The 23,624-nt window shown below is 44.8% G+C and overlaps 1 protein-coding gene across 1 annotated transcript in view; it reads left to right on the top strand.

The window, feature by feature from the left end:
- Nucleotides 1-23,624, top strand: part of ATP6V1C1 (ATPase H+ transporting V1 subunit C1) — a 55,594-nt gene that overhangs the window by 28,721 nt on the left and 3,249 nt on the right. Inside the window, exons 4-11 of the mRNA XM_088442662.1 lie at nucleotides 9,291-9,376; nucleotides 11,608-11,702; nucleotides 14,759-14,850; nucleotides 15,812-15,910; nucleotides 18,141-18,209; nucleotides 19,583-19,675; nucleotides 19,753-19,846; nucleotides 22,880-22,977. Of these exons, the coding sequence (XP_088298788.1) occupies nucleotides 9,291-9,376; nucleotides 11,608-11,702; nucleotides 14,759-14,850; nucleotides 15,812-15,910; nucleotides 18,141-18,209; nucleotides 19,583-19,675; nucleotides 19,753-19,846; nucleotides 22,880-22,977 (726 nt within the window). The remainder of the gene's footprint in view (nucleotides 1-9,290; nucleotides 9,377-11,607; nucleotides 11,703-14,758; nucleotides 14,851-15,811; nucleotides 15,911-18,140; nucleotides 18,210-19,582; nucleotides 19,676-19,752; nucleotides 19,847-22,879; nucleotides 22,978-23,624) is intronic.

The following is a 23,624-nucleotide window of genomic DNA, read 5'->3' as shown; positions in this document are numbered from 1 at the left end:
CTGTTAGCGGAGGGCGATGTGGAGTGGTGGGCGGATACCTTGGAAGTGTCTCTGGACACTGACTCTTCCCCTGAACAGGTGGAGTTAGTGGGCAATCTCATCGACTATGCCACGTACATCAGTAAGGCAGCCTTAGATACTGGTCTCCTCACTTCCAGAATCTCCTCGGCAGCAGTAGCGGCTCGCCGCTCCCTGTGGTTGCGCTCTTGGAAAGCGGACGCAGATTCCAAGAAGGGATTGGAATGCTTGCCCTTTAATGGACAGGTCCTGTTTGGTCCTGACCTGGACAAAATTGTGGCCACACTGGCAGCAGCTAAATCTGCGTGTTTGCCATTGGCTACAGTCCAATCAGGGTCTGGTACTACGTCCTTTCGACATTATAGGGCCCAGGGTTAAGTCCAAGATCCAGTCCTTTCCCAGACAGTCGGGTACAGGAAATCTGCCAAGCCAAAGAAGCAGGCTTGGAGTACAAGACGTCCTACTCCCAAGTCGGACGATAAGCCTTCAGTCTGACGGGACAAGCCTCCCGTTGGGGGACCCCAGAGTGGGAGGCCGCCTGCTTCAGTTCGCCCAGTGCTGGTACATGACTACCAAGGACACTTGGGTACATGAGGTGGTCCCTCGGGGGTATGCCCTCTCCTTCCAGCAAAGGCCTCCCAGCCATTTTTTTTTTCCACAGGCCTTACGTCAGATCAGGACAAGGCCCTGGAACTCCAAAAGGTGTTGCACTCTATGCTCCTGGCTGGAGATATAGTGCCTGTTCCATTATCCCAGAGGGGCACGGGTTTCTATTCCAATCTCTTTCTGATGCAGAAACCCAATGGGTATTACCGACCCATCTTCAACCTCAAATCCCTGAACAAGTTCTTGAGGGTTCCTCTGTTCAGGATTGAGACCCTGCGTTCCATTATTCTGGCAATGGAGCCTGGGGATTTCATGGTGTCGGACATTCAGGACGCCTACCTGCATGTCCCTATTATCTTAGCACACCAGCAATTCCTCAGGTTTGCAGTGCTCGACCAACATTTCCAGTTCCAGGCATTGCCCTTTGGTCTGGCCACAGCGCCTCGAGTCTTCACCAAAGTCATGGAGGTCATGACAGCCCACCTGCGGATGCAGGTGGTCCGCTTGTTGCCATTTCTGGATGACCTTCTGCTGTTAGCAGGGTCTTCCAGCGCCATCTGCAACTGACAATATCTGTCGCTGTTGCTGAATCACGGCTGGAAGAAATCCACCCTGGTTCCCTCGCAGAGGATGCTCCATCTCGGGGACTCTCAACAACAGAGGATCTTTGTGACGGAGGAAAAGATCTCTGCATTACAGGCCAAGGTACGCAGCTGCCTTCAGAGCCGCCGAGTGTCTGTTAACTCGGCGATGAGATTACTGGGCTCCATGGTGTCAATGTTCGACATGGTGGAACTCCAGACCTCTGCAGAAATTGATCCTCTCCAGATGGAATGGGTTGCCCCATCGGATCAAGACACAGACCATGGTGCTTTCTCCGGAGGTACGTCTGTTTCTGGCCTGGTGGCTGCAGATGACTCACCTGTACAAGGGACGCCCCTTTTGGGTGGCAAACTGGGTCCTTCTGCCGTTGTCAGCAAGTGTGGACCAGTCACTGGCAGTGACTGGTCCACACTTGTTCCAGGGCAGGTGGCTTCCAATAAACATCTTGGAACTTCGGGCGGTATTAAAAGCTCTCCAGCAAGCAAAACATGTTCTCCACTAAAAACCCGTGCAGATACAATCGGACAACGCCACCACAGTGGCTTACATAAACCGCCAAGGAGAAACCCGAAGTCAGGCGGCACTGACAGAGGTATCCTGCATCCTGACTTGGGCGGAGGACAATCTCCCTGCCATCTCGGCGGTGTTCATACCGGGAGTCCTCAATTGGGAAGCAGACTTTCTCAGCCGTCAAGACGTGCATCCAGGAGAATGGTCTCTTCACCAGGAGGTGTTTCAACTAATGGTGGACAAGTGGGGCCTTCCAGAGATAGACCTCATGGCCTCCCGACACAACAACAAGCTGCCTGTGTACGGGTCGAGAACAAGAGACTCGGAGGCTCTTCTGGTGGATACTCTGTCGGTCTGGTGGACCTTCCAGTTTGCGTACCTCTTCCCTCCGTTCTCCCTTCTTCCTCGAGTGGTTCGAAAATTCAAGCAAGAAGGCGGCACGCTCCTGTTGATGGCTCCAGCGTGGCCCAGACGTCACTGGTACTCAGATCTTCGGAGTCTCTCCGTAGACACTCCGATGCTGTTGCCTCAATGTCCGGACCTGTTGTCTCAGGGTCCTTGCCATTACCTGGACCTGAGACGTCTGTCTTTGACTGTTGAGACAGCCTTCTTGAGGTCCAGGGGTTTTTCCAGCTCTGTAGTTAACACCATGCTCAGAGCTCGGAAGGAAACCTGCGCCTGCAAGAATTTACCACCGAGTATGGCATACTTTCTTTGAATGGTGTCGCCCTAGAGGCTATGATCTTCAGGTGTTCAGGATATCCAGGGTGGTGTTGGCTTTCCTACAGGCGGGCTTAGATCACGGTCTTTGCCTTGCTTCTCTGAAGGTGCAAGTTTCTGCCCTGTCAGTGTGGTTTCAGCATAGGATTGCTACTCTTCCTGATGTCCGCACCTTTCTGCAAGGTGTACTTTGTATTCAGCCTCCCTTTGTTCCACCAGTGGCTCCTTGGGATTTTGCTGTGGTCCTGAGGGCATGCGCCCGGCATCCATTCACAGTGACCGCAGCACTTGGGAGCTGCCTGGCATGCCCGTTTGTGCCGGGCACGCCCCCAGGAGTGACGAAAAAGGGACGCGTCATACAGACACACCCCCTTTTCGGGCGCGCGCGCCCCTTCGGCGCTCGCAAAAGTGCCCTAACTCTGGGTCCGGCGCCCTGCCTCCCGCCGGACCTAGAGTGAACACTAGATGTGTGTAATATTGTGGTTTGTGATATTGCAGCATGTGACCAGTGTGTGTTTGTGTGTAATTTTGTGGTGTGTGATACTGTGGTGTATTGCAGGCATGATATTGCAGTATGTAGCCAGCTTTAGACAGTTTTTGCCTTTAAAAATACAGGTGGAGTCTCCCATATCCAAATATTCCGAAATACAGAATTTTTTTAGCATGACTGAGATAGTGAAACCTTTGTTTTTTGATGGTTCAATGTACACAAACTTTGTTTAAGGCACAATAGTATTTAAAAATATTGTATAAAATGACCATCAGGCTTTGTGTATATGAAACATAAATGAAATTCATGTATGTACACAAACTTTCTTTGAGCCACAAAATTACTGAAAATATTGTATAAAATTATCTGCAGGCTGTGTGTATAAGGTGTATATGAAATATGAATGCATTCTGTGTTTAGATTTGTGTCCCATTCCCAAGATATCTCATAATTGTATGCAAATATTCCAAAATACCCCTGGCCCCAAGCATTTTGGATATAGGAGGGTCAACCTGTATTGCACTTTTGCTAAATAAGATCTTATTGCATCCCCTCCATATTTGTGTGTGATATAAAGTCTTATTTTCATTCCCCAAAATACATTTTTGCAATTGGCATTCACCACATTGTAAGAATTTGCTTCTCTCCTTGTTATATATTTTCAATAAATGTTTTTTTCTGTAACATCCGTTATCTCCTCCTTGTATATAATACCACTGTTATATTATTGCTGTCCACACACACTATATTCACTTTCATTGTAAAAAAACAAACAAAAAACACAGTAAAAGTTCTGACTGTCCGCATGTCGAGAGAGTGGGAAAATGCCACAGTAAAAACGGAGCTCAGAGGTGCGTTCTGAAGCCTCTCTGCTCAATACTTCACGTGGCTGTGGTTGCCACGTTAGTCACATGACACTGGAAAATCTGCAGCATTATCATTATTTAATAACCTCACAAAACAAGCCGTAAAAAATGGTAGTTACCCAACATTTTTTTCATCGGATTGATTGATTGATTTATTTTCCCTTTGTTTATAAAGCACTAAATATATAGTCATATTCATTTTGGATGGAAATCTCTTATCCACATTAAAGATGTAATGGGGGGTATCCACTTAGCGATTTAGCCAAGCGATTGCACGATAATGACATCGTTATCGCGCAATCGTTTGCAAATCGCGCATGCATCGGGCATGTTTTGGTCAGAAGTGACCAGAGATGCGCGTGCCTGCTGGTCACTTCTGACATCCGACATCGCCCGTACATGCAGGTCAACTCGACGATCTCGTCAGGTTCAGCATGTGCGGGGATGAGGGATGTGCCGAGACTGAACGAGTGAACGTTTAGTCTTGGCACATCATTAGCTATACAAACGAGAGCACGATTGCAATGTCAAATCTGCGTTTGTATAATGTAGCTCAACTCTAGTGTGTGTGTGTGTGTGTGTGCGTGCGTGTGCGTGCTTTCAAAATACACCAGGTGTGAGCTTGGCTCAGTAATCCGGCATAGCACAGAACTACGCCGAGCGTGTGCATTGCACTCCACTGCAAACAATTAGGCAAATAACATTTTGAAAATAAGTTGTCAGTGGGGGAGAGCCTTTAAATCAGGCATAAAGAGACCCTTTAAAACATTTATACGTTTTGTTAGGAATAATTGCTGCTCTGGATTTCTGACAATACATCTAGTAATATAAAACAAGAACCTAGCAATTGACTGTGAAGTAATGAATTCCTGCTTGTGTGCATTAAACCTACTGTTTCAGCCGCTAAAACCTGCTCTTTATTTTAATAGATTTACCATTCACGTCAGCTTGATTGCAATTTAAATTCTGAACAGTAGATTTCTTGTACACAAATGTCTGGAATCGCCTCTCCAGCCGCTGAACACAAACCACTTACAACAAGAATGTTCTGCTGATTGCCCAGCTGCCGGCGCCAAGCCACAATATTCAGCCTTTATTTATATATGCGCAGTTTGTACCAGGCTGTAAAAATTCACAATGACCGATATCACCCCAAGCCGTGACACAGCTACTGCCACCGTTTTACCACAAATAGCATATACGGTAGTTAGGCAGAGGGGATTTTGAGTGCCTTAGTATTACTATTATTAATATACACGTATATATTTTGCATTTAGCCTTTTTAATTGAATGACTTTCCCTGCGGACTACATGCTGGAATAAGTACAGCTGGACTGTTGATTTGATCGCTGCAGGACTGTATCTAAAGATGGAGTGTAGCGGCCTCAGCCATTTGTTAAAGGGGAATGCCTCCCATAAGACAGCAATGTCTTCTAGGTAGTTTACGTTTTCAGTAGCCGATATTGCCTCATGCCTGCCTTCAAAATGAGAACAAAGCCTGAAATAGATCAAATTGGTGGTAATTGTGATGAGATAAAAACTGTCATCAGCCTGTGGGTGAGGTCGTTTTGTGGCTGCGTTAAGAGGTCCCGGTGTATGACGTATGTTTGCCTGCCTGCATGTGTCGCAAAATCAGACAGGGAACCTGGTGGTCTACACTCTGTGCTAGCGGCACTTTGGCATGTGTCCAGCTGGTGCAGTTTCGGCAGCACAGATAGCATATTGTAACAGCACAGGTCTCGTTTTTATTATCCTGGATGGAACAACAGGAGTAATATGCAGGGAGAATGAAGACTTGTTTGGTTTCCCTATAATCGTATGACTCTCACCCACTTTATAATTCTGTGCGGAACTATGACGTTGGATGTATCGAGCAGTGAACCAGTGGAGAAGTTGCCCATAGCAACCAATCGAGTTTGCACGTTGAGTTCGGATTTTTCCCTCCAAAAAAACGGAACTCAGAAAGAGGCAAAACGTCATCTTGCATGGAAGAACATCATCATTCCTTGACTTTTGTCTCTCAACTCAACGTGCAAACTCGAACCTATCCGAGCCTGCACATCCCTACTTTGAAGTAGGATTTATTAAGTAAAGTCTATAAAATAATAGGTAGGAGCTGATTTGTTGCTGTGAGCAACTTCTCCACTGGTCCACCTCTCCACACTTTTCATTGCTTGATTCATAAACCCCTATATGTATAAGGGGACTTATATCTACCTGTGTTTGCCTTCCGCTGCTGTAAGATTTCTTTATGCATTGTATATGTGCCTACCTCTCCCCTATAACGGAGGGGGATAGACATCATAGGTTATTATCTTGAGAGAAAGTCCATGCTTATTCTAGAAAATGAACTGAAATAAATGGTAGTTTTTTCCTCCCCAATTAGCCCCTGGAAGAAATGTATAACTATGAATAGGAGTCCTGTATGGAAAAGTCTTGTGTAAGAACAGGAAATGACCAGACAAGTTCTGTAAAATCGCCATAGAATCTCCTCTTATTCCGGTGATGGAATTATATACCTAGACCAGTGGTTCCCAAACTTTTTTGAACCACGGCGCCCTAGAGTATCAGCAGTGTTTTTGCAGCACCCCAAAGCCATAAGTTTCGCTATTGAGAAATTCAGAATAAAATGTAGTAAAGCGAAGTAAATTGTGCTTACCTAGTGTTCACTCTAGCTCCGGCGCGAGGCAGGGGGCGTGGTCATTGAAAAGGGGGCATGTCTATAAGATGCGTCCCCTTTTCGTCACTCTTGGGGGCGTGCCGGCACTTACGGACACGCCGGGCAGCCCCCAAACCCTGCAGACAGGGAGAATAGATGCCGGGCGCATGCGCCCGCCGTCTATTCTCCGGCGGTGACCGGGTCACCGCACATTTCTTAACCCGCGGGACACTGCGACCCGCGGGTGAAGACAGTTCCCGCAGGCTGTTAGGGCAGGGCGCTTTTTGCCCTCCTTCTGGAGGGCAGGGCGCTTTTTGCCTTCCAGAAAGAGGGCAGGGCGCCGCGCCCCGCTAAAACAGCCTAGCGGGAACGCTACTTACCTATGTTCCTTAGGTTCAGATATGTGGTGGTGGACAGGTTTGCGCTTGTAGACAAACAGTAGTGGTGAATCCCTAAGCGCACCTCCAAAGATCAGCTGGTCATCACTGGCTAGGGGCTTCCCTGACCCCAATTTAGACAATATGAAATATATATGGTGTAGTGATAATAGCGCTACTGGTAAAATAGATCTCAATAAAATTATAGCAAAAAGGCAAACTGTATTTATTAGTAACGTGGTAAAAAATAACAAAAGAAAATCCACAAAGATGTATATTGTAGACAACAAACGTCAGAAAACATACGGTGGTTATATATCCAAAAGTGCATACAGTACATACGAAAATAGCAGCATATGATTGTTTTTCATAAACCTCCAGGTGTCATGGACATGGGTATATAAAGTGCACTGGGTAGCAATAAATAGAATAAAATATACAATATTTATATCCAAAGTGCTTATAGTACATACAATGATAGCAGCATCAGTGTTCTCTGCAGAAAATATTTCCAGCCGGGTGGGGCCTTCGCAATAATAAAATGTTTTAAACCCTGACCTTATAATGATTTAAACTTGAAATATGCAGTGCCCCCCCAGGCTGGCCCCATATGCCTTGCCCCCCAGACTGGCCCCATATGCAGTGCCCCCCCAGACTGGCCCCATATGCCGTGGCCCCATATGCCGTGCCTCCAGACTGGCCCCATATGCCGTGCCCCCAGACTGGCCCCATATGCCGTGCCCCCAGACTGGCCCCAGCCCAGAACTTACCTGAACATGCTCAGTTGCGGCGCTCCCACTCCCGGTGCCTTGCTGTGACTGGATCTAGCAGGCGCGCAGGGTAAGCTCTTCACGTCGCGGGTGACATCATGATGTCATCCGCGCAATGCATCACTGGGAACGCTTGCCACTGATCGGAAGCTTCTTTAGCCTCCGGTCACTTAAGAGGCCAGCGTTCCACACCAGGAGGCGGATGGTGACCGGGAATGTGGCGGGGGGAAGTGCCGGGCAGTGGGCTGTTTGCCGGGCAATGCGCCCGCAGAAAACAGCCTGGGGAGAACACTGAGCATATCAAATGTCCTTGGTACCTCTAGGCATCGAGGACATACACATATGAAGTGCACTGGGTACAAACATAAGATGCAATAAGTTCCAATTCTGAAATTGAGCGTTGTGTGCAGTATCTACTATTGACTATCCACACTTGAGCCTGTCAGTGTCCTAAACGGGGGGGCTGTCTGGACCCCCGTTGTTTACCCTGAGTGACACTCGCCTTCAGCACACAGTATGGATGACTAATTTCTACGTTTATTTTCCACACACTTTTTGGGGAGCGATTTGGACTGCTCATTTTCAGGATGGAACTTATTGCATCTTATATTTTTACCCAGAGCTCTTCATATGTGTATGTCCTCGATGTCTAGAGGTACCAAGGACATTTGATTATGCTGCTATCATTGTATGCACTATAAGCACTTTGGATATAAATATTGTATTTTTTATTCCATTTATTGCTACCCAGTGCACTTTATATACCCATGTCCATGACACCTGGAGGTCTATGAAAAACGATCATATGCTGCTATTTTCGTATATGTACTGTATGCACTTTTGGATATATAACCACCGTATGTTTTCTGACGTTTGTTGTCTACAATATACATCTTTGTGGATTTGCTTTTATTATTTTTTACCACGTTACTAATAATGACAGTTTGCCTTTTGGCTATAATTTTATTGAGATTCATTTTACCACTAGCGCTATTATCACGACACCATATATATTTCAGGTTTGAGCTTCTCTTTGTTCACATATTTACATTACATTGAACATAAATCATTTGATTTGGTGCTGGACCACCAACCTGAGGCACCCCTGCAAGTGTCCCGAGGCACCCCAGGGTGCTACAGCGCACATTTTGGGAACCACTGACCTAGGCTATAAGATCACTTTAGGGCAGTGTTGGCTAACCTTGACACTCCAGCTGTTGTGGAACTATATATCCCAGCATGCCCTGCCACAGTTTTAGCATGCCCTAATAGCAAAACTGTAGCAGTGCATGCTGGGTTACGTAGTTCCATAACAGCTGGAGTGTCAAGGTTAGCTAACACTGCTTTAGGGCAGTCACTAAGGTGCTTTTATTGTAAGACTGCAGCTTGAGGATTATAATGTGATCGGTCACTCCTGTGCGATTGAGCTGGGTATCGTGTAGGTCTACAATGTGTGAAATGTCCACAGAAATACAAACATGTGCAAAGCGTAGTATGAGAGATGCTTCATGTAAAAAATGTTTTATTTATTAACGAAAGATAAGTATTTACCATATTTGTGATTCCTTTTCTGTGTAGTAACAATAACTCCTGCAGTATTATAGATGGTGGTAAAATACAGATGCAGTACACTTTAGTATACTTACAGATAGATCTGTCCTTGTCTCTCAGGACGGTGAAGAAGGTGGCGCAGTACATGGCTGACGTGCTGGAGGACAGCCGGGATAAGGTGCAGGAAAACCTTCTGGCCAGCGGAGGTATTGTGCTATTGTGTCCATCTTATCTCAGATTATTAAATGTTCACTAAAGGCACAGTGGCTTCTATATACCGCTACTTGTACCAAACCCAATGCATAGCTATGATTTATATGCTGTAGTGATGGAGGGAGGGTTTCTCTTTTATTTTTTTCCCCCTGTCCGTAGCAGACGTCTTGTGATATGTTTTGGATGGTACAGCCTGAAAATGACTAATAACAGGTCAATAGTATGTTTGCTTAGATCACTGATTATCCATTTTCACTAAACAAAAACACATTGCAGCTGTTATTTGTAAACAGTTCAAGACTAAAGGTGCCTATCCACTAGACGATTAAAATGAGCGATTGAGCGATAACGATATCATTTGATCGTTCGATAATCGTTTGCAGATTGTTTAAAAAAATTGGTCTTTTAGACATCTATCATCGTGCAAACATGCTGGTCAACCTGACGATAACATCATGTTCAACATGTTTGCAGATGATTGATTGTGCCTACACTGAACGACTGCTCATTCAGTGTAGGCACATCACAGACTGACAAACGACTGCACGATTACAATGTCATAATCGTGCAGTCTTTTGCCTGTCTTCTAGTGGATAGGCACCTTAACATGTGGGCATAGGACCTTTTACCCAGAGTATTTGGGGTTATCTGGATAGGGGATTGTTTTACCTGAAATCTGACACCACCTTACACCCCGGCATGTTCTCATTCTTGTTACGTTGTGTAGCTCTGTATCATTACAGAGTCATTACAGTATCATTCTATTACTCTGAGATTAGTAATTAGGCTACTCTAGATATTACTGGAGGTTACTTTCACTCAAAGTTGCTCTACTTTTCACTGATGGTTACTTTACTTTGCGCTCTAGGTTACACTAGCTGTAACTGGGGGTTACTCCGCATATCACTCAGGGTTACTCCACATATCACTGAGGGATGCTTTACCTTGCTTTCTAGGTTACTCTACATATAACAGGAGGTTACTCTACCTTTCACTAAGAGTTACTTTTCCTTGAAGTCTAGGTTATTTTACCTATAACTGGTGGTCACACTACCTATCAGGGTTACTCTGCTTATCACTGAGGGATGCTTTACTTGCGCTCTAAGGGGGTCATTCAGACCCGCTCGTGAGCGGCAGTACGCTCGCAAGTGGGTCGATGTTCCCCCACTGCACATGCGCACGACGGAGGGAGCTCCGTTATGCGCATCCGCGAGACCCGGCGAGCGACGGGCTCTCCATCGCTCCGGGTCTCGCACCAAAGGGGGCGTGCTGTCGATGTTGATTGACAGCACGTGGGCGTGCCGGGGGCGTGCCTGCCAGACGGAGGCGTTCCCATGGGAACGCCTACCGTCTCAAGCCGGCCCCACTGACATCACTAGTGATGTCAGTGGGAGTGATTTTGGCTCTGATAGAGCCAAAATCACTCCAGGGCTTGCGGCAGCCTACCACAGGGTCTCCGTCGCAAGCCCGATGGTCGCGATGGTCAAGACCATCGCGACCATCATCATGGACGCTCGCTATAGCTGTGGGTGGTAACCCACAGCTATGCGAGCGTCCATGAGGACGCTCCAAAAAAAGGTAGGAGGGCCCTGATTCAGAGCGAGCGCTCTGGTCAGAGCGTTCAGCTCTGAATCAGGCCCAAAGTTAGTCTACTTATAACTGGACATTACTCAATCTGTCATTCAGGGTTCCTTTACTTATTGCTCTTGGTTACTCTACCTCTAACTGGAGGTTACTCTACTTCTCACGGAGGGTTGCTCTACTTCTTACACTTGGTCATTGTAACTATAACTGGAGGTTTCTCTATCTTTCAATATGGGTTACTCTACTTATCATGGAGTGTTAATTTACCTATGACTCAAGGTTACCTATAACTGGAGGTTACTTTCCCTATCACTAGTTGCTACACTGACTTTGTTTTGAAGGACTATTCAATACTGTAATTATGCAGCTAAGACTTTTTTTTTTTTTAATAACACGCTTATTCCCTAGTCATACTGTCTCACCATAACAATGAAGACTTCTTCCGAGCAGGGGAACCAGCATTGCCGTTGAGAGAGCAGATCTTTTAGCATTATTATTAAAGCAATCCTGTCACTTTCCTGTCTCTAACATCAAATCAGACTAACGGCTCCATGACACGTGTTACGTGTGTGCGAGTGTCTGCTTCTCATGTCTGTGTCAGGCTGTCTCTCACCGCTCTCTATTCTTCCCCCTGTTTTAGTGGACTTGGTCACGTACATCACAAGGTTCCAGTGGGACATGGCGAAGTACCCAATTAAGCAGTCCTTGAAGAACATTTCTGAAATAATTGCTAAAGTAAGAGACAAGGTCTAAATAATGTAATTTTCTGGGTTAAAGGAGGCTCTAGCCCGGGGTGAGGAAAAATACTGTAATGGAAAAGCAATGCGTTTCACTTTGTGTCTATTTCTGTCTCCTAGATTTATGTCACATTGTGTTAATTTCATGAGAGCAATCAGTTGACAGTTAGTCAAGTGTTGCACTTTTCCTGTCAGACAATTTAGGCTATTGTGCGATGCAGTCACATGATGCGTGCAGAAATAACTTGCCATATATAACCCCCATATAAAAGCTGGGTGACTACATATAGTATTGTAGACTATATATGTGGCGTTTATATGGGCTAAAGAACAGATTCTCAAACTCTGTCCTCAGGGCCCTAAACAGTGCATGTTTTCCAGGTCTCCTCACAGAATCGCGAATGAATTATTTACCTCCACTTGTGGATCTTATAAAATGTGTCGGTGAGTAATGAATACACCTGTGCACATGCTAGGTGACCTGGAAAACGGTAACTGTTTGAGAACCACTGGTCTTAGACTATTGGCTCCAGCAGGTCTGTGACTGCTGTGAATGATTCCGGATTCCCTGTCCAAAGCTGCATATTACATTTGTGCTTTGTAGATACATAATAACAATAATATTGTGTGTGTGTAGCTGGGAACAGACAAGAGTGTTTTTAGGAGTTCAATGATTTCTAAGTCAAATACGTGATATACACGGTATCGCAAAACGATGGGACACATTTTAAATGCAAGTATCTAGGACTGGAACGGGCACATTTATTAAGGACTATGTTAATGCATAACCAAGGTACATAGCACTGTTAAAGGTTGAATATGACATCCCTTAGAATGATGCTCACCACCTGGAAGAGAACAGTGTGTGTGTATGTGTGTGTGTATGTATGTGTCAACGACTAGACTAGTCAGCCAGTGGGTGAGAGCCCCTCTGCTCGGCTGTAACATTAAGGATCAATGTCCTGGAAAGGAGGCCAGCATTATCTCCCAAAGTCAGACTTTGAAATACAATACATTTTAAAGATGGGCGAGTGCCCACGCCCTTGTAAATTAAGAAAAATAAAATGTGTCCCAACGTTATGGGACACCCTGTATAAATATGGAAAAAAAAAAACGGGTGCACTCACAAGACTGTCAACAAAACGATAGGTGTATTCAGCAGATACCATATTCCAATATACAATCCACCTTTCGGTCCCAGCTTAGAACTTTGGGCCTGATTCATCACGGATTCTAACTGCAGCAGCGTACGTACATTGGCCGATGGTGCGAGCTGCGCGTGCGTGTGCACGAGTTCGCATTGCGACCGCGGAAACGCTCACCTGCATGGAACGCAAACCGGCGCATGCGCAGTGGCCATACAGGCGTTTCACAGTGACGATCATGACGCATCAAGCGTTCCGCTGTGGAGCGCAAACAGTAAGGGCATTGCTGACCGCGATGTAAGCCATATAAACAACAAATGGAGGGTATTGGTACATAAATGGACATGTTAAACAACCAAAATTGTTGATTTATTGTGCAGATATAAATGATTATAGATATAAGTAGATAATGCAAACCTAAAAGATGGGGCACGAGCTGTACAGACCTATGGTTCGCCATGCTCACACGGAATGGCCGAATGGTCTTACCATCATAAACTAGAGAGCAGATCTGAATCTGCACGACATGGTCTGACGTACAGGGTAGTCTGTAATTTATTTTCATCTTTCTTCCCGTATGTGGGTGGTGAAAATGTTCACCCACAGACCTGCTTCTGCACATAGTGTAATTTGGTACATCTGTAACATCCTTTCTTCTGGATCAGCAACCACTAAGAAGTACTCTGTATGCAACACAAATCAGGACGCATGAGTATATCTATCCTGCTCGGAACCCGTTTATATGAGAGGTCTCCCTGGCAACTGCTTCTTAAGGGTCGGGTCTGAGGCAGCAATGAGCCAGTGTTGTTTGATGGCATCACCTATAATAGGACGGGCAGAGACGTGCATGGTAGTAAAAACAAAAAGATCATCCGCCTCAGTATGTGGTCTCTTGCTGCTGTTACCATGATGATATATTGTCCGGACATTGTGCAATAACCTCATCACCGTAGCCCCGTTCCAAGAAGTCAGTACTCACCTCAAAGCGCTGAAACTCCGCCTTACAGTTATCAGCGTTTTCATGTAAAACTCTTAAAAATTGGGACACTAGAAGATTCATTTTTAACTGGAGAGGATGGTGATTGGTAAATAAAAATGTGTCTCGGTCGGTTGTTTCCTGCGCAACTTGTACCCATATCTGTGGCATAGATAGGGGAGATTATTCTATAATTAGTTTCTATGATGCAAGGTAATTAAACTGTAACATGTCCATTGTGAGATACTACATAATGTACTGTCCATAGGGTTTATTCTGCATCAGGAAACACAGTATTGTCGCTCTGCACCCGGGAACCATATATCATTTCAATCCAGCCTATACGCAGCATTGCTCCAGCTGCCTAGGTTCAGGCCTAGAAGAGACAGGGAAGGGAAACTCACACAGGTTTATATATCAGGTTGTAGCATCACATTGGAATGTAGATTTAAAGTTTATTTAAGCAGCACATTCACAAGCTAAGTTACAGTGGAAACGAAAGTTTAAACGAGTTCAGATGATCATTGTTGTTTCTGGCCGTAAGGAGTTATGTACTGTCCTTTCCTCTATAATCATACTTTAGAATGTCCATCTTAAGTAAATGTATTGTTCTAAGCTATATTGTGGTGGTGCTACTTGTTCCTGGTAACAGAGCGCTCCCCTGCATACTACTGGGATAGGTAATGCCCCTAATCCAGCACCATGATTATACAGAAGAGCTGGAGATAATGGCCTAGCGACTTCCTTCATCCTTGCTAATAGCTGCAGAACACAGTGCATGTGATAAATGTAAGGAGAGGTCATTACAGAACCCTCTGTATATGATGGGCACGTTCTCATGAGAACCATTCTGCCTCCCTGACATGAACGCTGACCCCCTGTTTCTGAGACGTTTTATATATGTGACCTTTGGTTTGTCCTCTATACTCACAGGGCGTTACACAGATTGACAATGATCTGAAAGCAAGAGCATCTGCCTACAACAATCTGAAAGGAAATCTGCAAAATCTCGAAAGAAAAAATGCGTAAGGTTACACTTTCCATGTCCTTAGATAGTAATTACTTATCCGTACAGTTGTAATTCTGTCCCTCGAGGGCTGTCCGGCCGATGGGGCTGCATTGCTCCTCTAAGGTGGCGTGTTTTTTGTTTTGTTTCATGGGTTTATTTGTTATGGGATGCACCTCAGGAATATTATGTTTACGCAACGGTCATATTTACCAATACCATGCAATACCGCATAGCAACCAATCAATCAGTCATTTGCTTTCACGAGTAACATACACCAGACCTATCAAAGCTAATGTCTGCTTGGTTGGTGCGGGCTACTGCTCATTTTCACTTTGTTAGTAAGTAATACTCAATAGCTCAGCAAGGGGCAGATGCTACTTTAATGTGACGTATAGTTATAAAGGCTTGAGATTGGTATGTTTAGTTTCTCCTTTGCCATTACCACATGATTTGCATGAACAAGTTTAATAAAGGCATTTGGAAAATGGAGTATTTGAGGAAGTCATTCAGATGGACACCACTTCCTTTACTCGCACAGATTCTTATTGTCTCATTTACTGACTATATGGATATGTAAAGAAACAAGATGGGGGAAACATAATATGCATTCAAAATACAATATCAAGCAACATGAACATTTTTTTTTTTTTTCTTACAAATCATTATCTCCTTTTCAAAATATCTATGGAGGGCAGACAAGTATGGCTGCCAGTTCCACACACAGGCTCACATCTCTCAGCATGAAGGCAGAATGGGGGAGGTGAGGATTTTACAGTACACCGAGCAGATAGGCCTCGGAGGAATATTCCAAAGTCTTTCTACACACTATATCATGTGCTATGTGTCTGTGGTTTCCATGACACTGCAGAACTATATATTGGCAACAGCAGCCTGGTAATAGTTGCATTTTGTATTTATTCATATGCAGTTAGAGTTTTTAGCTAAAGCATTATTTTCATTGCACTGTTTCCCAACAGAGGAAGTTTAATAACTAGAAGCTTAGCTGAAATTGTGAAGAAAGATGACTTTGTGCTGGATTCTGAATACCTGGTCACTCTCTTGGTCGTTGTACCAAAGTAAGTAATATATTTACTGCATGTTCTGTAACAGGCTGCTTAGCTGGGCAGACCTCTGTGATCTAAACAAGGGCGTTGTAGTGGCAACATTAAATACATACTGTATGTTAAAACTATCAAGAAGCAGCATTTCATCTATGCTTGCATGAATCCCTGCAATTTAGTTCTTTTTAGAGACCTGTTACTCCTTGTAAAACATTAATGCAATTTTTTGCACCTTGTAGGCTCTAAAAGCAGCTGCAATAATCCAATCAAAATCAGAATATTGTCCTCTAGCTGGCGGAGCATTTAATTCTTCTGTAAGGCACACTAACAGTCCAGGTTTTAAGGACAGCCATACTTGAGCACAGTTATTTTGATTTACCCATCTGTGATTAAACATGGATCTCCCTAAAACCTGCACTGCCTCTGCCTTGAGGACAGAGGTTTGGAAACACTGCCATAGATGCTTAATTAGATTAGTCTACATTTCTAACAGAATTCCTAGGGAAGCACTGTTAAATAATTCAAGGTTGCTGACAAGCCCCTTATCATTAATAATTTAGGTATTATTATTATCCTTTTATATAGTGCCACAAGTGTTCCGCAGCGCCTTACAAAGTACATAGACAAATATGTGAACAAGCAACAAGTGAATTACAGTACAGTACTATGCAGGACAAAGACATGGTTTATATACATCACTGCACAGCTTCTCAAACTCGGTCCTCAGGACCCCAAACAGTGCATGTTTTCCAGGTCTCCTCACATAATCACAAATTAAATAATTTGCTTCATCTGTGGATCTTTTAAATTGTCAGTGATTAATTAAAACACCTGTGTGCTTGCTGGGTGACCTGGAAAACATCTGTCTGGGGTCCTGAGGACCGAGTTTGAGAACCACTGCATTAGTGATCATAACACTCAAGTAAGCAACCAGATGTTAGGTGCCCGAGTGAGAAGTAGATGATTGTATAAGTAAGGAAAAGCACATGAGGGAAGAGGGCCCTGCTTCTGAGAGCTTACATTCTAAAGGGGCTGGGCATACTAACAGGTGTGTGACAGGTTGGGTAGACCGGGAGGAAGGAGCAAGTAGCATCAGGTTAGGATGAGAGCTGGAAGGAAGTAGTGGGTCTCGAGAGCCCGTTTGAAGATTTGTAGAGAGGTGGAGAGTCTGATGGGGAGAGGGAGAGAGTTCCAGAGGTAGGGAGCAGCACGGGCAAAATCTTGGAGGCGGGTTTGGGAGGAAGTAATCAGCTGGCAGGAGAGGCGGCGTGCATTTGTTGAGCAGAGAGGGCGGACGGGAGAGTGAAGGGAGATGAGGTCAGAGATGTAAATGGGAGAGCAATGGGTGTGAGGGCTTTGTAAGTGAGTGTGAGAACCTTGCATTGGGCTCTGAAGGGGAAGGGGAGCCAGTCGAGGGCTATTAGGAGAGGGAAGGCAGATGTAGAACATTTAGGTAATAAATACTTTTAAAAGTTAAATTTTTATGGACTATATTTGAGCCGCAGTATTGGGATGTGGGCCAAGTTCTACACCTATCACTTTGTGTAATGCACCCGATCACACTGAAAGCTGTCTTTACAGTATCTTCTTGAGTTGCATGGGTTAAAATGTAATCTACATATATTAAGATGCAGTCAAGTCTGTTACATTAATTTCCATTTAATTACCTTTGTTAATAGAACCAAACACCTTTTAAGGTTTATGTAATACAGGTTGAGTCTCCCATTTCCAAATATTCCGAAATACGGATTTTTTTTTTTACATGCCTGAGATAGTGAAACCTTTGCTTTTTGATGGTTCAATTTACACAGACGTTGTTTAAGGCACAAAATTATAAAAAATATTCGTATAAAATTACCGGCAAGCTGTGTGTATAAGGCGCATATAATACATAAATGCATCGTTTGTTTAGATTTGGGTCCCATTTGCATACTATATCATTATAGTATGCAAATATTCCAAAATACGGAATTTTCCCATATCCAAAATACTCCTGGTCCCAATCATTTTGGATATGGGAGACTCAACCTGTAATACTGCACATCTGACCTTAAGAGTAGTAACACATGGCAGCCAATCAGCAATTGGCTTTCATCCATGTTTTGCAAGGTAGATGATGAAAGCATGTGTCTGGTTGCTGTGGTTTAGTGCACATTTTCCTCTTTCAGCAATATTAGTAGATAATCCATACTGTTTACATTGGCTGGAGAGACTTTGTTACATGCGTATCAATGCTGTTTTCCAGGCTTAATTATAATGACTGGGTTAAACAATATGAAACCCTGGCCGAGATGGTGGTCCCACGTTCCAGCATGTAAGCGATTGTTTATGGGTCTTATGCTTGTTCCTTAAAATGTAGGTTACTGTAAGAAGTGAGTTTATTACATGGATTGCTGATTCATTGAGATTTTGTTTTTGTCACTGATTAGAGGTACAGAGTTAGGGGGAAGTGGCCCTGGGTTTCCTAAATGTACCTGGAGGGGGGATCTAAACCTAACAGGGGGAAAGACTATTAGTTTGTCTTATTATTGTGTATGTGTTGTAGGAAAGTTTATTACAATTGGAAAATAAATGACCAGTACCTCACAGGGGAAGTGACTTGTGCTGGATTGGTAAACAATAAAATAAAAAATCCACATGAACATTTTGAATTAAAAATTAAAATAATGCGCCTTTGAATAGAAGTTACCGGGGAGCATTTCTAAACCTAGTTTGCAAACTACTTAATTTGCTAATGAGAATCAGGCCTTTAAAGCAGATTGTTCAGGGACTTAGGCAAATTATAGTCTCCTCCTTTGGGAAATTTTGTGAGTCTCCCAAATTTGGTGGGAGGGTTCTCCCGACTCCCAAGCACAAAGGTAACTTCCCACCAATTGCTCCCGTGATGTGGCCGGAGGCTCTGATGATGTGATTTTATATGAATCGCAACATCGTGGCCCCTTCCCTCGTGACGCCATTCTGCGGTTCGTGACATTGTGTCACGTAGGAGGGGCGCTATATCCCCGTCTGTTACGCCATGCCCCCATACCTTTGTACTGACCCTCCATGGGCCTCCTGGAAGGATGGTGGGTTAAAGTTGGCGAGCATGAGCCAAATAGGCCTGAGCCTGAGTTTATCGGCTCTGCTGTAGCTCAACATTTTAAAAGGAGGGATTGCAATGAAAATGACCTGCCCCAAGTCGGAAAAAATGGGGATGCTGTCAGGGGGACTTTTTGAAAAATTCCCAGTGCAGAATTTTTTTATTTTTTTTTTAAAGTAGGAATTTTTTCCTGTTTTTATGTTCATCAATCTCCCACAGTGAGGATTGGGTGCTGCTCTTTATTTTCCTCTTGAAGTCGTCTGCCATTGCCCCTCCCTTATCTATATCACAAGATAATACCGTACATGATATACACACATGTTGAGTGGGGGGGCATTGCAGCCCTTTCCTCCCACTCAAGCTGACCTGCACATCGGCCACACCTGATGCCAAGTACCGTCCTGAAATACTTGGTTAAACATCATTTTTCTATACTTGTGATTCAATCAGTTGCGTTCTTCCCTGCAAGTATACAGTGTGCAATATCTTGATTAACACTTAGCTCTACAGGTCAGAGACGCTGGCTGTCCCTAAGTGACGGCTCTGCTGGACCTGCGGCGACAGACCTTCTTCTCTTTTAACAATTGTATTGTCTTTCTTGTGCACAGTGTGATATCTGAAGACCAAGACAGTTATCTGTGTAACGTAACTCTGTTCCGTAAAGCGGTGGATGACTTCCGTCACAAAGCCAGGGAGAATAAGTAAGCTATTTGGATGGTTACTGAAGCAGAGGTGCTGGCATTCCATGAATCTCACATAACCGTTCTCTTCCTTGCAGGTTTGTTGTCCGTGATTTCCAGTACAACGAGGAGGAGATGAAAGCCGATAAAGAAGAAATGAACAGACTATCCACTGATAAGAAGAAACAGTTTGTAAGAACATATTTGTATTAAAACACAGAAGGAGATATGTGTGACAGAATCACAACATGCTAATAAACCCATAATTCCTTTTTGTAATACCCAGAATCCTTTGTGGAGAACCATGCAGAAGATTGCACCTCCTGTTAATTAGTAATACAAATTGGTTTTTAAAAATGCTGAATTTAGTTGTGAATAATTGCTATAATCTTTTTTATCTATATTGTTTGCTGCCACGTTATGATCAGTCTAGTAAGTTAATTGTAAAGGGATTATATTAAATTAGCTATGTCCCCTGATTTAATGAAATAATAGCTGAAATTGTATTGTAACAAGGTAATCGCATGTTAAAGTCACTTATAACAGCTGTTGTTAAATTTATTTAAACAAACTGCAGTGATTGCGAAAAGCGAAAAAAAATGTGGGTCCCAGGGACCCCTCACTTTATAGAAATGGGGTCCTCCTCCACTCTTTGGGTCCCATCACATATTATGAGGGTTAAGGGCAAGCAGCAGTTGGGGTAGAGCTGAGGCTAAAGGCAAGGAGAAGTTGGGTTAGAGCTTGAGCCAGAGGGCAGTAAGGGCAGGCAGAACTGGGGATAGGGAGGGGTAAGTGCAGACAGTAGTTTGCGACAGTGCTGGGGTCAAGGAAGAGGTTAGAGGCAGGCAGTACGAAGGGTAGGGAGGAGGTTGGAGTAGATAGCTGGGGTAGTATTTGAGGCCAAGGAGGAGGTTAGAGACAGGCAGTGCTTGGGTAAGGTGGGGCAGTGCACACAGTTAACAGTCAGGGTAAATGGGAAATTCACACAGTTACACAGTCAGGGTTAGGGGGTCTGCATACAGTTACACAGTCAGGGTAAGGGGGTCTGAACACAGATACACAGTCACAGTTGGGGGGGGGTTGGCCACAGCTCCACAGTCAGGGAGGGTTAGGGGGGAAGCACATGGTCACACAGTCAGGATTAGGGGGTGCTGCACACAGTCAGGGTTAGAAGGAGTGCACACAATTACATTGTCAGGGTTAGGGGAGCGGCACCCAGTTACACTGTCAGGATTGAAGGGGGTGCGCACAGTTACAAAGTCAGTTAGGGGGTGGGGGTGGCCACAGTTACACAGTCAGGGAGGGTTAGGGGGATGCACATGGTCACACAGTAGGAGTCGGGGGCTCTGCACAGTGATGACTGTAAGCCGTAAGTGACTGACCTGTCTGAGGTCAGGGTCTTTTCTCTGTCACCAGCCTTCACACATCCCCTGTACATGCTGAGTCCTCCCAGCACCTCCGGACCTGAGTCCTCCTGACCGCTGTCCCTGGATGCAGAGTCAATCCATTTTCTGAAGAACGCGTGGGCACAGAGCATGGTGTCAGGCAGCAATTAAATCAGATGCTGCCGTCAGTTATTGGTTGAGGAGACGCTGCCGGCAGCTATGGGTTCAGGATAATCCACCGGCGGTGAATGGTGGCGGAGATGCTACCGGCGGTGATTGGCTGCTGCTGCAGCAGCCGGCGGTGATTGGCTGCTGCTGAGGCCGCCTGGGGTGATTGGCTGCTGCTGAGGCCTCCTGGGGTGATTGGCTGCTGCTGAGGCCGCCTGGGGTGATTGGTTGCTCTGAGGCCACCTGGGGTGATTGGCTGCTGAGGCCACCTGGGGTGATTGGCTGCTGAGGCCGCCTGGGGTGATTGGCTGCTGAGGCCGCCGGCGGTGATTGGCTGCTGAGGCCGCCGGCGGTGCTTGGCTGCTGTGGCCGCCTGAGGTGATTGGCTCCTGCAGCGCTACAGGCAGCAAACTCAGCCAGCGCGTCCTGCGGCACCTGCAGGGATTTAAAAATCGGGTCCCCGTCTTGCTGTAGTGCGTAAAAATGCGTAATGTGACATTACATGCTGCATGTAACTGCAAGCTGCCGTTCATGCATCGTCTCATCTGCTGCGCAGCACAGCAGATGGGACGTAGTGATGGACGAACCTCGTGCACATGCAATCGGAGGTGTACACACTGCACGATCCATACCATATATCATATAGTGTGTACCCAGCTTTACACGCATACAAGTATTTTGTTATTATAATGAACCAAATAGTTTGCTTCCATTTACAATCAGTGGTGTTTTATACTAATGCTCTGTTTTTAGAGCTGATAATTTATTTGAGTGATATTGGGTTTATGCTGTGGTTTTGAATATGGCTTTCAATTTGATTGTTAAAGAACAAGCGCTATAATAGTGAGCAGGGCTGGACTGGCTAGATGGCACTTCTGGCAAATGCCAGAAGGGCTGATCTGGTCTGAAAGCCGTGCCGAGCAGCTCCGCTGGGTTACTGAGAGACGGGTAGCTTGCCGTGAGGCCAGTCCCCTGTGACTCGCGACACACCCTCGTGAGATTTATCAGCGCACCCCGTGAGCCGAGGCCACGCTCCTTTTATGCGAGCGACGTAGGCACATCCAATAAGGGGAATGGCAGGGCTAATCTGGGGCTCCAGTCCGTCCCCGATAGTGAGGCAAATATACTATTGTCCATTGAATAATCATGAATGTCCTTTATAAGCCATGCTCAAAGTATAACAAAGAAATATAATGCCTTTCTTGCTCTGAGTTCACGTTAACCCTACTTTTCATATAATTAACTTATAAGAGACTTTATTTTTTTTTCTGCACACAGATTATTAACATTAATTATCAGTTACTTGTTTTGTTATATTTATTGCAGGACACAACATTATAGTTTAAAAACATAGAACTGCCAAAACTTTTGTTTTCATGACAGGTCCCCATTAGAATAACTATGTTATACGGTGCTGTCTAATCCTCTTGACCTCAACCCAAAATCATTTCTGCTGCAAGAAAAATAGGCCCAAAAAAAATGAAAATGACTTAAGTGCCTTTAATAGATTGAAATGATTTTACTTTTTGTACAACATAATAATAACATTGCTGTAAATCACATTATTTGAAGTAGCTGTCATTTGTGCTAATGTCCATGTTTGTAAACCGCTTCTGTGCTGTGCAGTAATCATTCCGGCAGATTATACAGTGATTATCTGTGTCCTCTGCAGGGTCCTCTCGTGCGATGGCTCAAAGTTAATTTCAGTGAAGCTTTTATTGCGTGGATCCATGTGAAAGCACTGCGGGTGTTTGTGGAGTCTGTTTTAAGGTAGGAAGGAACCAGCAAGTTTGTCGTTGTTATATATACTTATGATGGAGTAGACTTTATTGTAGATTTAATAGTATGCCAAAACCGTTTAGCTAATAACCTAGATGGGGATGTAGTCACCATCCCGGCGGTCGGGATGCCGGAGCCGGAATCTCGACATCAGTCGGAATCCCGGCACCAGTATCCCGACCGCCGGCATCTGGACTGTAAGTATTGGGGAACGGGGGGAGGGTTATGGTTAGGCTGCGGGCGGCAGGGTTAGGGTTAGGCTGCGGGAAAGGTGGGTTAGGGGGAGGTTTAGGATTCGGCTACTTACCTTCAGGCGTAGGGATTCTGACTGTCGAAATGCCGCTGTCTGTATTCTGACCGCCAGCATCCCGTACCCAATCCCCTGGATGTCACAGGCTTAATAAGCAAAGATCTGTTACATTATATAAGCCTAAATACAATATGTAGAAAATAGATCTGTACTTATTCCCTATCCATGGTGCCCTGACTGCTGCTATATACTCCACCTGGACATCTAGAAAACATTGTAATAGAAACGTTGCTACGTTTTCTTGCCTACAAAAGGTGTTTATCAATCTATTGAGAACCCTACTTATCTGACAGAATACCTATTGTCACATATTTCAATAAATCCGCTA

Source organism: Taudactylus pleione, unplaced genomic scaffold (genome assembly GCF_031769625.1).
Source record: "Taudactylus pleione unplaced genomic scaffold, aTauple2 ptg000314l, whole genome shotgun sequence".
Classification (NCBI taxonomy): domain Eukaryota; kingdom Metazoa; phylum Chordata; class Amphibia; order Anura; family Myobatrachidae; genus Taudactylus; species Taudactylus pleione.
This window is presented reverse-complemented; position numbering and strand designations above follow the sequence as displayed.